The sequence below is a fragment of the Rhinatrema bivittatum genome, chromosome 5 (genome assembly GCF_901001135.1).
Source record: "Rhinatrema bivittatum chromosome 5, aRhiBiv1.1, whole genome shotgun sequence".
Lineage (NCBI taxonomy): Eukaryota > Metazoa > Chordata > Amphibia > Gymnophiona > Rhinatrematidae > Rhinatrema > Rhinatrema bivittatum.
Genome location: NC_042619.1, coordinates 40615910 through 40629796, shown reverse-complemented (window position 1 = coordinate 40629796; position 13887 = coordinate 40615910). Strand labels below are relative to the sequence as shown.

At 45.3% G+C, this 13887-nt stretch overlaps 1 protein-coding gene across 2 annotated transcripts in view; it reads right to left on the bottom strand.

Moving 5' to 3' along the window:
* The window catches only part of CCDC83 (coiled-coil domain containing 83), a 249182-nt gene that overhangs the window by 91186 nt on the left and 144109 nt on the right, over window positions 1–13887 (bottom strand). For both annotated transcript variants that reach the window (XM_029602260.1, XM_029602259.1), the window contains exon 8: window positions 3570–3691. In XM_029602260.1, coding sequence (XP_029458120.1) covers window positions 3570–3691 — 122 coding nt within the window. The remainder of the gene's footprint in view (window positions 1–3569; window positions 3692–13887) is intronic.

Sequence of the window (13887 nt, the reverse complement as noted above, 5' to 3'; positions counted from 1 at the left end):
GTTCTTATGTTCTTATGAATAGTCTTGAAACTGTGGGCTCCAAGTCAGCATTAAGCACTGAAAAGGACACATATACTCCCTCGCCCACGGCACCACTTCTAGGGTCGCCGCCATCAATCCAACACCTGTGGATAGGACCATACTGTTGGGCATATTGTATTAGTTAATAGACGCACCTGCACCATCAGCGTCTGAATACGGCCTTCCGGCAGTAACACCCTGCTCTGTTTCGTGTCCAACTGAACACCGAGATACTCTATTGACTGTGATGGCTGAAGATTGCTCTTGGCCAGGTTCCCGACTCAGCCTAGTTCTTGCAACAAAGAGATCACTTTGCGTGAGACCCAGAGGCTTTCTTGCAGACTTTTGGCCCGAATCAGCCAGTCATCCAAGTACAGGTGTACCACGAGCCCATCTTTTCTCAACTCCACCACCACCAAAACCTTGGAAAAAGTTCTGGGCACAGTTGACAAACCAAAATGAGGTGCTCAAAACTGATAATGATACCCAAAAACCATGAGAAACAGAAATCATTGATGCTCTAGCCAAATGGAAATATGCAGGTACGCTTCAGCAGATCCAGAGATGTCAGGAACTACCCCCAACTGTACTGCCATTATCACTGAATGCAAGGTTTCTGAGTGAAAATGAGTCACAAGCAAATGATGTTTGACCCCTTTAAGATTCAGAATAGGACGAAAAGAGCCCTCCTTCTTGGGCAAAATGAAATAAATGGAATATTGGCCCATATTTTCTTGAGACATGAGCAATGGAACCACAGCCCACAGGCTGAGGAGTCTTGACAACGTACATCCCACTGCCTATTTCTTCTGTTGAGAATTGCAGGGAGATACTATGAACACGTCCCAAGGAAAACTGTGAAACTCCAGCTCATAGCCATCTCTTATCACCTCCAGAATCGACTGGTTTGAGGCAAACTTGGCCCACCTCCAATTAAAAAAAAAAAATAAAGGTGACCCTCCTCTCTCCTGTTCCCAGAGGTGGCTCAGCACCCCTTCATTGGGAAGCTCGGAGTGCTCCACTACCTGAGCCTGTGCCCCATTTGGGCTGCCTAAGATAAAAGAACTAAGATCTACCCAAAGGTCGAGTCCTCTAAAAGGCCACTCCGCTGTAAGGTTGAAAATGTCTGAACCCCCTAGTACATTCTCTCATGCTGAAAGATCGTGGCGCCTGTTTCTTATCCTCTGATAACCAAGGAACCGGGGACTCACCCCACTTATTGGCCATTTTCTCCAGCTCATTCCTAAACAAGAATGAGCCTTTAAAGAAGAACTTTGTAAGGTTAGACTTCGAGGTTGTATCGGCCAACCAATTTCTCAGCCATAGCTGCCTAGCCGCAATTGCCAAAGTGTGGACCAAATCGCAGCCCGCATCTGCCAAATAGCTGACTGCTGATTCCATCACTGCTCTGGAATTCAGATCAGACTCATCGATCTCTTGAGAGCGCGGAAAACAAGAGTGAGCTACCAGGGAACAATTCGAAGCTATCTATCTGCAAATTCATTGCCATTGCTTCAAAAGCATGTTTAAGGATAGCTTCAATTCTCCTATCCTATGCATCTTTCAAGGCTGCTCCCCCTTCTACAGGAATAGTCGTCCGCTTGGTAATGGCACACACAAGAGCATTTAATTTCAGAAAATGCAATTTCTCTCTCGCAACTGGATCCAGGGGGGGGTATAGTCCTTCCAAGACTCGTCCCTCTTTAAAATTAGCTTCTGGGGCACCCCTTTCAAGGTCAATTAATTCTTGAATGCCCTCCTTAAGAGAGAAGAAACATGAGGCTTTGTGCAAAGAAATCGAAATGTGACCTTTCTTTGATTCAGACATGGATTCAGCCCCAGGTACTCCCAGCATCTTCAATGTCTGGGAAATAAGCACCGGTAATTCATCTCTATGAAATAACCGCAATACGGCTCCAATACCAGAGGAATTTCCCCATCCTCCAGGGAGTAAGGATCGGCTTCATCATCCATGCCATCTGGGTCCCTATTGGGAAGACTAGCTCCGGGCATACCCACATGCGACCCTGACCTGTCAAGATTGGCCAGGGCCAAGGACTGCACCTGAAGAAAAGACTGCAGTCCTTAAAAAATTCTATCCAAGAAAAGGCAGAGGGAACCATACCAAAAACAGGGGGCACCTGTCCTGTGCCACGGAACTATCTTCCCCCGCTGATGAACCAGTTAGGGGAGCTCCAAAGTCAGGTCACCCTTCTGGCAGCTTTTTCCTTCCCCGCACCAGGCTGAAAAGAACTGAGCTTATTAAAATCAGATGGAAGCAATTCTCCTTGAGCTTCCAAACAGCGCTGACACAAGTTAGAGGGATCACCAGGCTAAGATGCCCGAATATGACAAGCAAAACATAGGGCAAGGTGCTTAGGCTTCTTTGCTATGGATGCCATCAGTCTGTCAAGACGCCCTAACAGGCATCTGACAATAGTGCATCCAAAATGTATGCGCTCAAAAATTAGGCGTTCAGCACTGTGCCTTGGTAAGTGTACAATTGACACTCAGTGTGCGCAAAAAGGAGCTTGTGTGTGTGCGTGCGCACACAATTGGGCGCCCTGGTAGGCATTCCTAGGCGCATAACAGGCCACACAGCCGGGCATACAAGCACGAACCAGAAACTGAAGACAGCAGTCCTTGCCGCACAAAATCGTACAAAAACGCCGCCAGGGTCTACCACGTGCCGAACAAGACAAGCCTGAGAGTGAACCCTAGCCAAAAGACTGCTCAAATCACCAGGCTTTCCACATCTCCGGAGCTCCCCCGGAGGAGGGAATGACGCACACCGAGCATGGAGACTGGGGGGGGGGGGGGTAGGAATCCCTATGTTATTCCTACATTATCCCCACGTTATCCCCCTTCTTCTCACTTTATTATGTATTTATTTAAATTGCCCTTTAACTGAGCTCAGCCCATCCCAGCTGAGTACAAAGTCGGTCTTTGGCTGCAGGGGGAGAGGGCATATACCTTCACCTCCATGCTCGGCTTCCTGCACCCACTTGCCTTTCAGCTGGTTTTTTTTTTTTTTTGTTTGTATGTTTTTTTACAGCTAAGTCCACGCCAGTTGAAAAACCAGCCACCGGACCAAGACACTCATCTGAGGGACCATGGAAATCACCTCGGGAATTCTCAACTGAGGGAGGGACCATAAGGTATCACTATAGGAGAGCGGGGCAAGTAATCCTTCTCTTCTCTCTCTTTTTTTTTCCTATGTTTTTTAAGCAATCCCCAGTAAGGGGATGTATGTCCACCCTCTGCTGGAGACGGAGAATACTGGTGTGCTGATGTCACTGAGGGGTATATATATATATAGCGTGATGTCAGTTTGCTCAGCGTCTGTTTGCTGGTAGAGGTGCATAACCCTCTGGTTTTGGATTCACCTGTCTGAACACTAAGGAAAGGCAGGTTATGGCAGGATAGTCAACTAAATTGTCAGTAGTAATGTCACCTTCATTTCACCGATTATTACCCATAAAACCAACGCCTTTGCTTCAGCACTCTAAATAAGGCATTCAAATATGCAGATATAAAATATTCTTTACCTGGATATATTTAGATTTTGCAGTCTGCAATCAAACAGATGATTTATAAACTCTATATTTTCTTTCTCTAGCTGGTGAACAGAAAATTCCAGGTCATATACATCCTTCCTGTAATTGACAACCTACCAGAAGGAAAAACTGTCAATAGTTTATATTTTATGGCTTGTATTTTAAGTCTTATGCTTAAGTTATTTATTTCTTATGCAACAGATGGATTTCTTTCTAAAGAAATGAAAATCATCATCTTCATTTATTTGTTTCATGCTTTACCAGCCAAAGTGTTCAAGGCATGTTACAGATAGTAAAGTGGAATACCCAGAAAATATGAGAACAGCGACTCAGAGAGTGCTACATAATTGGAATATAAAATTTACATGGCTACATGGTCGAAGAGAGAGATACCTATATGGTATTATGTAGGAAAAAATACTTGTTGGGTATAAATGCATAGTTGGCTGCTAGGTATAGAAGGGTAATAAGGATCTATATAAAAAAATCTTAGGAGGAATAATCTGGACAATCTATATTCAAAGATGTTTGGGGCTATATAATTAGATTTTTATCTATTTATTTATTTATTTGAACATTTTTATAGACCGACATTCGTTGGGAACATCACATCGGTTTACACATAAAACAATAAGCAGCAGACGGGCTTTACAGGAAACTGTGAACAGAATTATGAATAACTTAAAGCTAGCAGTTTAGAAACATAAGAAGTGACAGCTAGTTGAGAATATCAAGGCATAAATAGTCATACAATGTAATACAGTATTTACAGTCGAAGTGATGTGCTGATAATATTAACAGTCGAGGGAAAATAGCATAAGGAAACTGTATATTAAAGGGTAGTGGGCTGTATAAATTTTGAATTTATACAGCCCACAAGTGCGGCAGGAGTAAGAACAGGGGGTGAGGTGGGGTGAGGGGAAACGTGTTGGCGTTTTATGAGAGGGGGCAGTTTATGTATAAGCCTGCTTGAATAGCCAGGTCTTTAGGTTTTGTTTAAATTTCTTTGGGCAGAGTTCTTGGCATAAATTGGTAGGCATGGTGTTCCATAGTGCAGGACCTGCAATGGAGAATGCACGGGCTTTGGTGGAAGAAAGGTTTGTAAGTTTGGGTGATGGGGTGTGTAGAGTAGCCCAGTATTGGTTTCTGGTGGGTTTTGAAGAGGTGCGAAAGAGTAGAGAATCATTGAACTGGTGCATGTTACAGTTGTGTAGGGATTTGTGGATGAGTGTAAGGGTCTTGTATAGGATCCGGGATGTGATGGGCAGCCAGTGCAGTTCTTTGAGTACAGGGGTGATGTGATCATTTCTGTGGGTGTTGGTGAGAATACGGGCGGCAGCATTTTGGAGCATTTGAAGGGGTTGGGTTGTGTTTTTGGGAAGGCCTAGCAGGATGGCATTACAGAAATCAAGTTTCGATAATATGGTGGACTGCAGAACTGTACAGAAGTTGTTGCAATGTAGTAGAGTTTTCAATTTATTTTTTTTTAGAGTGTGAAGTCTGAAAAAGCCCTCTTTTAGGGTGGAGTTGATGAATCTTTTTAGGTTAATTTGATTGTCCAGTGTAACGCCAAGGTTGCGTACATGTTGTGAGAATGAAATGTTGGAGGGAGGTGTGTAGAGTGAGGGGCAGTTGATGCTGATGTTTTGGGGCGAAATAGTTAGGAGCTCGGTTTTTGTGGTGTTGAGAGCAAGGTTAATGTTGGAGAGTAGGTTGCTGATTGCCAGGAGGGCAGAATCCCAGGTCTTAATGGCATTGGTCATAGTGTCAGTCACAGGTATGAGGATCTGTATGTCGTCCGCATATATAAAATGTGGAAGACCAAGTTCTGCAAGGAGGTGGCAGAGGGGAAGAAGGTATATGTTGAATAAGGTGGAGGACAGTGAGGAACCTTGCAGGACGCCTTGTGTCAGATTGATTGGTTTGGACTCTTTTCCAATTTTAACTTTGTATTGCCTGTGGTTTAGGTATGATTTAAACAGCAAAGAGGGACTCCGGATATGCCAATTTCTCTGAGGCGTTCAATTAGAATGTTGTGGTTGACGGAGGGCCAGGATGAATGATTGGCCTTTGTCCAGGCCTTTCAGGAGGTAGTCAGTGAGAGGAGGAGGGTTTCAGTGCTGTGGAGTTTCCGGAATCCGTATTAGGATGGGTAGAGGATGTGATGTTCATCTAGGTAGTCAGTTAGCTATCGATTAACTGTTTTTTCTAGGATTTTTGCTATAAACGGAAGGTTGGAGATGTTCTGTTGGATAGCCCTTGCAGGGTGATTTAAGGTAATATGCAATATCTTATTGTAGTTTGGGTTCCTAGTGAATAGACAACGCTGCTTCAAAGAGCCAGGATTTCACCAGATTTTTTTTTTTTAACAGTTTCTATAAAAGTATTACTGCTGTTATTTACACCCTAATGTCATCTGTAATCAAACTTTAAGTTGCATGTTAATATGGATGGATGGAAGGCAACTTGTAATATAATCCCAAGTAAAATAATAAAATGAGAATGCCCAAATCGGAAACTTTCATACATAAAATTATTTTAGATGGGATCAAGCATCAATATTAATAAGATACAGCAAAAATTGCACACATAATAGGATTTTAAAGCCTCTCCTACTGAAATATAGTTACGCAAGAGAATTTTGAAATGGAAAAAGTCAGTCAGAAAAATTAATCGAAAACAGAATGTTTGCGTAATTATTAGAAATCTGTCCTGAATTTTCAAAATGAGAAATTACTACTTACCTGATAATTTCCTTTTCTCTAGGATAGACAGATGAAGCCGGAACCATTGGGTTATGCACCTCTACCAGCAGATGGAGACAGAGCAAAGCTGACATCATAGTATATACTCCTCTGCAGCAACATCAGCCCACCGGTATTCTCAGCAAAAGCCAAATGTGGACAGACTAACAAAAAAATTGATTAACACCAGATAACTATTCCAGTACTGTCAACAGGAAACATTGAGCTCAGACAAAGACTATATTAACACTAGTCTAGGAACTGGATTAACGATTACCGGTAACCCCTGGACCATGTAGCCATGCAGGAGCACCATTATTCGGCAACCAAGGGTGGAAAGCTGAATTAATCTGTCTATCCTAAAGAAACTGAAATTATCAGAAAGTAATGTCTCATTTCTTAGCATCTAGTCAGATGAATCCAGAACCAGTGGCACAAGCTACTGCTGAAGAGGGTAGGATGCTATCTACAATCTAGGCAAAACCACACGTGCGAAGATTGTGTCCTCCCAGGCCAGGCGATAATGCCTAGAAAAGATGTGTAGAGAGGACCAAGACGCACCTCAGCAAATGTCGACAGGAGATGATAATCTAACCTCCGCCCATGACACTGCCTGAGCCCTAGTGGAATGAGCCCTAACCTGACTAGGCAACAGCTGCTCAGCATCCACATACGCGGCCGTAACTACCTCCTTTATCCAGCAAGTTTTTGTAGCCCGCGAAGCCGGCTCATCCTGTTTACCTTCACCATGGAGGACAAACAGGCGATCCATCTTACTGAGAGATTTAGAAACCTCCAGATACCTCACGATATGTCTCTTAACATCCAAGAATCGCATCAGGTGAAATTCCTCCACATCTCTCTCTGTATCCAGAATTGGCAGGGAAGTGGACTGATTCAAGTGAAAATCTGAGACCACTTTTCGCAAAAAGGAAAGAACAGTATGCAGCTGTATTGCCCCTGTAGTCATTCAAAGGAACAGCTCCCAACAAGACAAGGCCTGAAGCTTGGATATTCTATGCACAGAACAAATCACCACAAGAAACACCGTTTTCAAAGTCGGTAACAGCAAAGAAAGGTTACACATTGGTCGAAACGTAGGGCCCGCTAGAAAATCCAAAACCAGATTGAGACGCCACAAGAGCACCAGTAACTGCAAGGGAGGATGAAGATGTTTCATTCCTTTCAAGAAATGGGCTACATCAGGATGAGCCATCAAGGGTCCACCATTCACATGACTCCTGAAACAAACAAGAGCCACTGCCTGTACCTTTAATGAATTAAGCTAATCCTTTATTCAAACCATCCTGCAAAAATTCCAAAATGAGCAGGATCTGAACCAAACAAGAAAGAACCCCTCAATCTTCACACCAAGCCTCAAACACTCGCTAAACCCACACATAGGCTAAGGAAGTGGTGAACTTTCTAGCTCGTAGCAAGGGGGTAATCAGCGGCGGTTTAAATACTGGCGGGGTATTTAAACCGCCGCTCTCCTCGACTTACTCCTTTTGCTCTCCTCGGTGGTCCAGCGGTGAACTTGGCCTGCGCAATCGGCGCTGAAGCCCGTCGGGGTAAGGCCTCTTGTTCCGCTCACCCCGATCGGGCTCCCTCGCCGATCGCCGGCCCTTCGCTCCAGCAGCTCACCTACCTTAAAGGCCGCGAACTCCGCCTCCAGCTGGCCTCGACCCGGGCCGCGAGCCCTCGCCCCGAACCGCCATCAACAAAAACGAAACACCCACGAAGCCGTCGCTGCGGTGACGTCAGAGGCGCGACCGGCGGGGTATTTAAACCGCCACTCTCCCTGGCGTCGCGCGCACGAAGGAGCGCGACAAAGGGGCCTGCCCCTTTGTTTCGCCCCTTCGGTTTCGCCCCTCGCTCACCCCGAGCAGCACCCTACCATACCTCCCAAACCGTACCCAGCAATGTGACCAAAGCCAGGAGCACCCTGCCAGGAGCCACCGCACCGGTCATCTCGGAGACAAGAACCCGCCACAAGAGAACCACGCTCACATAAGACAGGCCATAGTCCGCTCCTCCAGATAAATCCTCTTACAAACTTTGCTTTCACATCAAGCGTATTATTCCGCTCATTCAGCAAGCAACCAACCAGCGCTCGTTCAGCAAGCAACCACCCAGCGCTCGTTCAGCAAGCAACCACCCAGCGCTCGTTCAGCAAGCAACCACCCAGCGCTCGTTCAGCAAGCAACCACCCAGCGCTCGTTCAGCAAGCAACCACCCAGCGCTCATTCAGCAAGCAACCATCCAGAGCTCATCCAGCGCCCATCCTGCACTCTACCATCCAGCGCTCATTCAGCAAGCAACCAGCCAGCGCTCACTCAGCAAGCAACCAGCCAGCGCTCATTCAGCAAGCAACCACCCAGCGCTCATTCAGCAAGCAACCATCCAGAGCTCATCCAGCACCCATCCTGCACTCTACCAGCCAGCGCTCATTCAGCAAGCAACCAGCCAGCGCTCATTCAGCAAGCAACCAGCCAGCGCTCATCCAGAGCCCTAACCAACCAATTAATCATCTCCTAATCCCGGCCTACCCTCCCATCTGCCCTCCGCCTACCCACTGCGCCAGCCAGTTAACCATCTACAATGTCTCCAGCTCTACCAATCCCAACTTTGCAACACCGCCTCCTACCTAAAAGAACATCCTCCAGACAAGCCTTTCACAATAACTTAAAAACTCTCACCCCTATTTTCATTGCACCAATCACCCAGTGTTTAGGCCTCACCCTCTTCTCACTCTCACTATTCAATGCACAATCCCTAACAAAAAAATCCCTAATTTTCAATGATTATCTCACCGACGTCAAGCCAGATATTTGTGCAGTAACTGAAACATGGTTTAAGCCCTCAGATACAGCTTTAATAAACCAACTACCTACACTGACCTATGACTTCTTCTCAATCCCGAGACTGAAAAAAAGAGGAGGGGGAATCCTTCTGGCTACCAAAAAAAAGCCTCAACTTCACCCAACACCCTTTCATCTCTAACTCAAAACTGGAAGTCGGCTTCTTTACTTCACAACATCTTCAAATCCTTCTTGTCTACGCCCCCCCGGGGCTCCTAGAATCAGACGTCTCCCCCATCCTTGAAATCACAACTATGCTCATCAACCTGGACTCTCCAGCAATCATCTTAGGAGATTTCAATCTGCACATTGACAATCCTTCACCATCTAACAGCTGCGAAACCCTCCTCACAGCCCTCTCAGCAATGGGATTCCAACAACTAGTCAACGAACCCACACACAAAGCGGGTCACACTCTGGACTTGATTTTCGTCAACAAAGGCATTACCACTACATCCAATTTGAAGAACAAAAAGGTTCCATGGTCAGACCACACTCTCATCTCTACCTCGTTCGCACTGAAAGAATCCAACACTCCTAACATCCCCTCACCCTCATTCCAATACAGGAGGCGTTGCTCCCCGGAAGACCTTAACAACCAGCTGGTTTCACAGCTCCCTCTATTAGACCTCACCGACCCGAATACTGCCATTCGCTCCTGGAACAACATAACAGAAAATATAGCTAACAAGCTCTGCCCCTTAACTATAAAAAAAAATCTCACACCAATGCCTCCAACAGACAACCTTGGTTCACCAATGAACTCAGAAAACTAAAACAAAGTTTAAGAAAGAAAGAAGCGACATGGCGTAAAACCCCCTGTGACATCACCATCTCCTCATACAAATCCACACTACACCAGTACAAATCCCTCACCTCAAAATCAAAAAAAGATTATTATGCATCTAAGATTCACAACCTGGTCTTGGACGCCAAAGCTCTCTTCGGGTATGTCTCCAGCCTCACTCAATCCATACCGTGAGAAATTCCCGGCAACATGGCACAATCCAAAGCTGAAGAACTCGCTCTGTTTTTCCAAAATAAAATCACCAATCTTTTAACCCAACTGCCCTCCAACACCGCCGCCCTCCCGACATATCAACACCCTGCCTACAAAAACTTCAGCCTAAACACCTTTGATCCCGTCTCTTCCACTGAGATACAAGCCATCCTGAGAAGAATGAAACCTTCGTCTCATCCTGCAGACCACATCCCCACCAAACTACTTCTATCTATTCCAGACACAATAGCCACATCATTGACAAACATCATCAACTGCTCTCTAGCCCAAGGAACCTTCCCAGATGATCTCAAAATGGCCTCAATCTCACCGCTCCTAAAGAAACCTAACCTTGACCCGAAGGACCCCAACAACTTCCGCCCCATAGCTAACCTCCCTTTCATCACCAAGATCATGGAAAAACTAGTGAACTCTCAACTTACAGACTTCATCGAAGACAACAATCTTCTCTTCGCCCCCCAACACGGCTGCCGAAAGAATCGAGGTACAGAATCCCTCCTTACCTCTTTGACAGACCTTATCTTATTGGGCCTTGACAAAGGAAATTCATTCCTATTGATTTTGTTAGACCTATCCGCAGCGTTCGACACGGTCAACCACGCCATCCTCCTAAACCAGCTGGCGTCCATAGGAATCAGCGGCACCGTCCTATCCTGGTTCAAAACCTTTCTCAACAACAGAGGTTACAAAGTTAAACTCCAAAACAAGGAATCCTCAAGATTTGACTCTGCCATAGGAGTCCCACAAGGTTCTTCATTATCTCCGACTCTATTCAATATTTACCTTATTCCACTCTGCCAACTTCTCACCAACCTCAATCTAAAGTATTTCCTATACGCAGATGATATTCAAATCATCATCCCCATCAAAGACACATACTCTAAAACTCTTGACTACTGGGAATCATGCCATCAAAAAATCAAACTACTCAACAGCCTACACCTCGTTTTAAATTCCTCCAAGACAGAAATCCTACTCATCTCTCCTGAGAACAACATCTCTAACATTACTCTTCCCACCAATCTACCATCTACACAAGTTAGAGACTTAGGAGTGATAATAGACAACCGGCTAAACTTCAAGGCACACATCAACAAAACAACCAAAGACTGCTTCTATAAACTCCAGGTCCTGAGAAAGATAAGACCTCTCTTCCACGCTCAAGACTTCAGAACGATCATCCAAGCAGTCATTTTTTTGAAATTAGACTATTGCAATTCTCTATTGCTAGGTCTTCCTTCATCCTACTCCAAACCACTACAGATGGTACAAAACTCAGCAGCCCGACTACTGACAGGCGCAAGGAAAAGAGACCACATATCTCCCATCATGAAAGAGCTTCATTGGTTACCAGTACACTTCCGTATCATATACAAAGCCATATCTGTCATTTACAAAACCATACATCAACTCACCACCCTTGATCTACAAATCCCTCTCCAATTATACAACTCGACAAGACCTACCAGAGATGTTTTAAGAGGCTCCCTCCAAGTACCCCCCGTGAAAACGACCAGACACATTACCCTAAGAGATCGTGCCACCTCCTCAGCTGGCCCTCTCCTTTGGAACTCCATTCCTACAGATCTCAGACAGGAGCCCTGCCTCCTAACTTTTAGGAAAAGACTTAAGACTTGGTTATTCAAGCAAGTTATTGGTTATTCCCGGACACAATCTAATGACACAATCTAATGACTCCTCAAAACATTCAGCCCTTAACCATGCCTTTTGTATATAGTATTTAACGTGTATATTGTTTAACCATTTCTATTCTTTCCTCTCTCTTCCTTCTTTCTCCAAGTTCTGCTACCCTTGTTAAATGTAACTGCATCTTCGGTCACCATAGTTCTAGTTTGATGTATATACTGCACTCCCGTTTTATGTAAACCAGCAAGATATGTTTTCATGATTGCCGGTATATAAAAACCTTAAATAAAATAAATAAATAAATAATCACAACTGGATTTTGTCTTACAGTATGGCCCTCTCAAGGGCCATACTGTAAGACAAAATCCAGTTGACTCTTCTTGAAGAACAGGCCCCTGATGCAACAGATCCCTGTACACTGGAAAATTATTTTTCATTCAGCGTATAGTTAAACTCTGGAATTCATTGCCAGAAGATGTGGTTTCAGCAGTTAGTGTAACTGGGGTTAAAAAAGTTTTGGATAAATTCCTAGAGGTTAAATCCATAAACTGCTATTACAGTAATTAATAAGCAATAGTAGCTTGTGATCTATCTAATGTTTGGGTACTTGCCAGGTACATGTGACTTGGATTGGCCACTGTAGGAAACAGGATACTGGGCTTGATGGACCCTTGGTCTGACCCAGTATGGCATTTCTTATGTTCTTATGAGTCTACCAGGAGCTTTCACAGATCTGCATACCATGGTCTCCTGGGCCAGTCTGGTGCCACCAGAAGAACCATACCTTTGATTCTCAACCCTCTGAACCATTCTGTCCAACATGGGCCATATGGGTATGGCATACAGTAGCTTGTTTTCCAGCCATTCCTGCAGGAGAGCATCAATGTCCAATCACTTTGGATCTCTCCTATAACTGAAGAATCAAGGAACCTTCGCATTGCAAAACGTTGCCAGCAGGTCCAGAAACGGCAGACCCCAGCAATCCACTATTAGTTGAAATGCTTCTGCTGACAATTCCCATTCTCCTGGGTCTAGTCTCTGTCTACTGCTCTTACATTGTCTTTTCCTGTAATTTGTGAAGCTGAGATCTCCTGAAGATGCACTTCCACCCATTCCATAAGTTGGTCTAGTTCCTGTAACAATTGCTGGCTCTTGGTTCCTCCCTGACGATTGATGTAGGCCACTGTCATTGCATTTTCAGACATTATCTGGACTGCTCAACCCTGCAACCTGTCGCTGAACTGCAAGCATGTCAACTGGACCACCCAGGCTTCCAGCTGACTGTTGTTCCAGAGACTCTTCTGCACTCCAGTGCCCCTGCTCTGTCAGCTCCTGACAGCGAACTCCCCAGCCTTGGAGGCTCACATCTATCGTGAGTACAAGCCAGTCCGTTGAACTCAGAGAAACCCCTTTCCTTACATGATCCACTTTTAACCACCACCGCAGTTGCGTGCAAACTTCCATCAGCTGGTGGAGCCGAATCAAATAATCCTTCAGACTGGGGCCTCCAACGAAACAGCAGAGTGCTGAAGAGGATGCATATGCACCCTCGCCCATGGCATTAACTCCAGGGTTGCCGCCAACAATCCAAGCACCTGCAGTTAGGGTATATTATGTTCATCGATAGATGCACCTGTGCCATCAGCTTCTGAATAAGGCCCTCTGGCAGGAACACCCTGCCCTGTTCTGTGTCTAACCGAACATAGAGATACTCTAGCGACTGATGCAGCCGAAGATTGCTCTTGGCCAGGGTCATGACCCAACCTAACTCCTGCAACAAGGAGATCGCCTTGAATGAAACCTAGAGGCTCTCTTCCAGACTCTTGGCCTGAATCAGCCAGTCGTCCAAGTACAGATGTACCAGGATCCTATCCTTTCTCAACTCCGCTGTCACCACTACCAAGACCTTGGGAAAAGTTCTGGGCGCGATGGCCAAATCAAAAGGAAGCGCTCAAAACTGATAATGACACCCCAAAACCATGAAATGCAGAAATCATTAAGGCTCTAGTCAGATGGAAATATGCAGGTATGCCTCA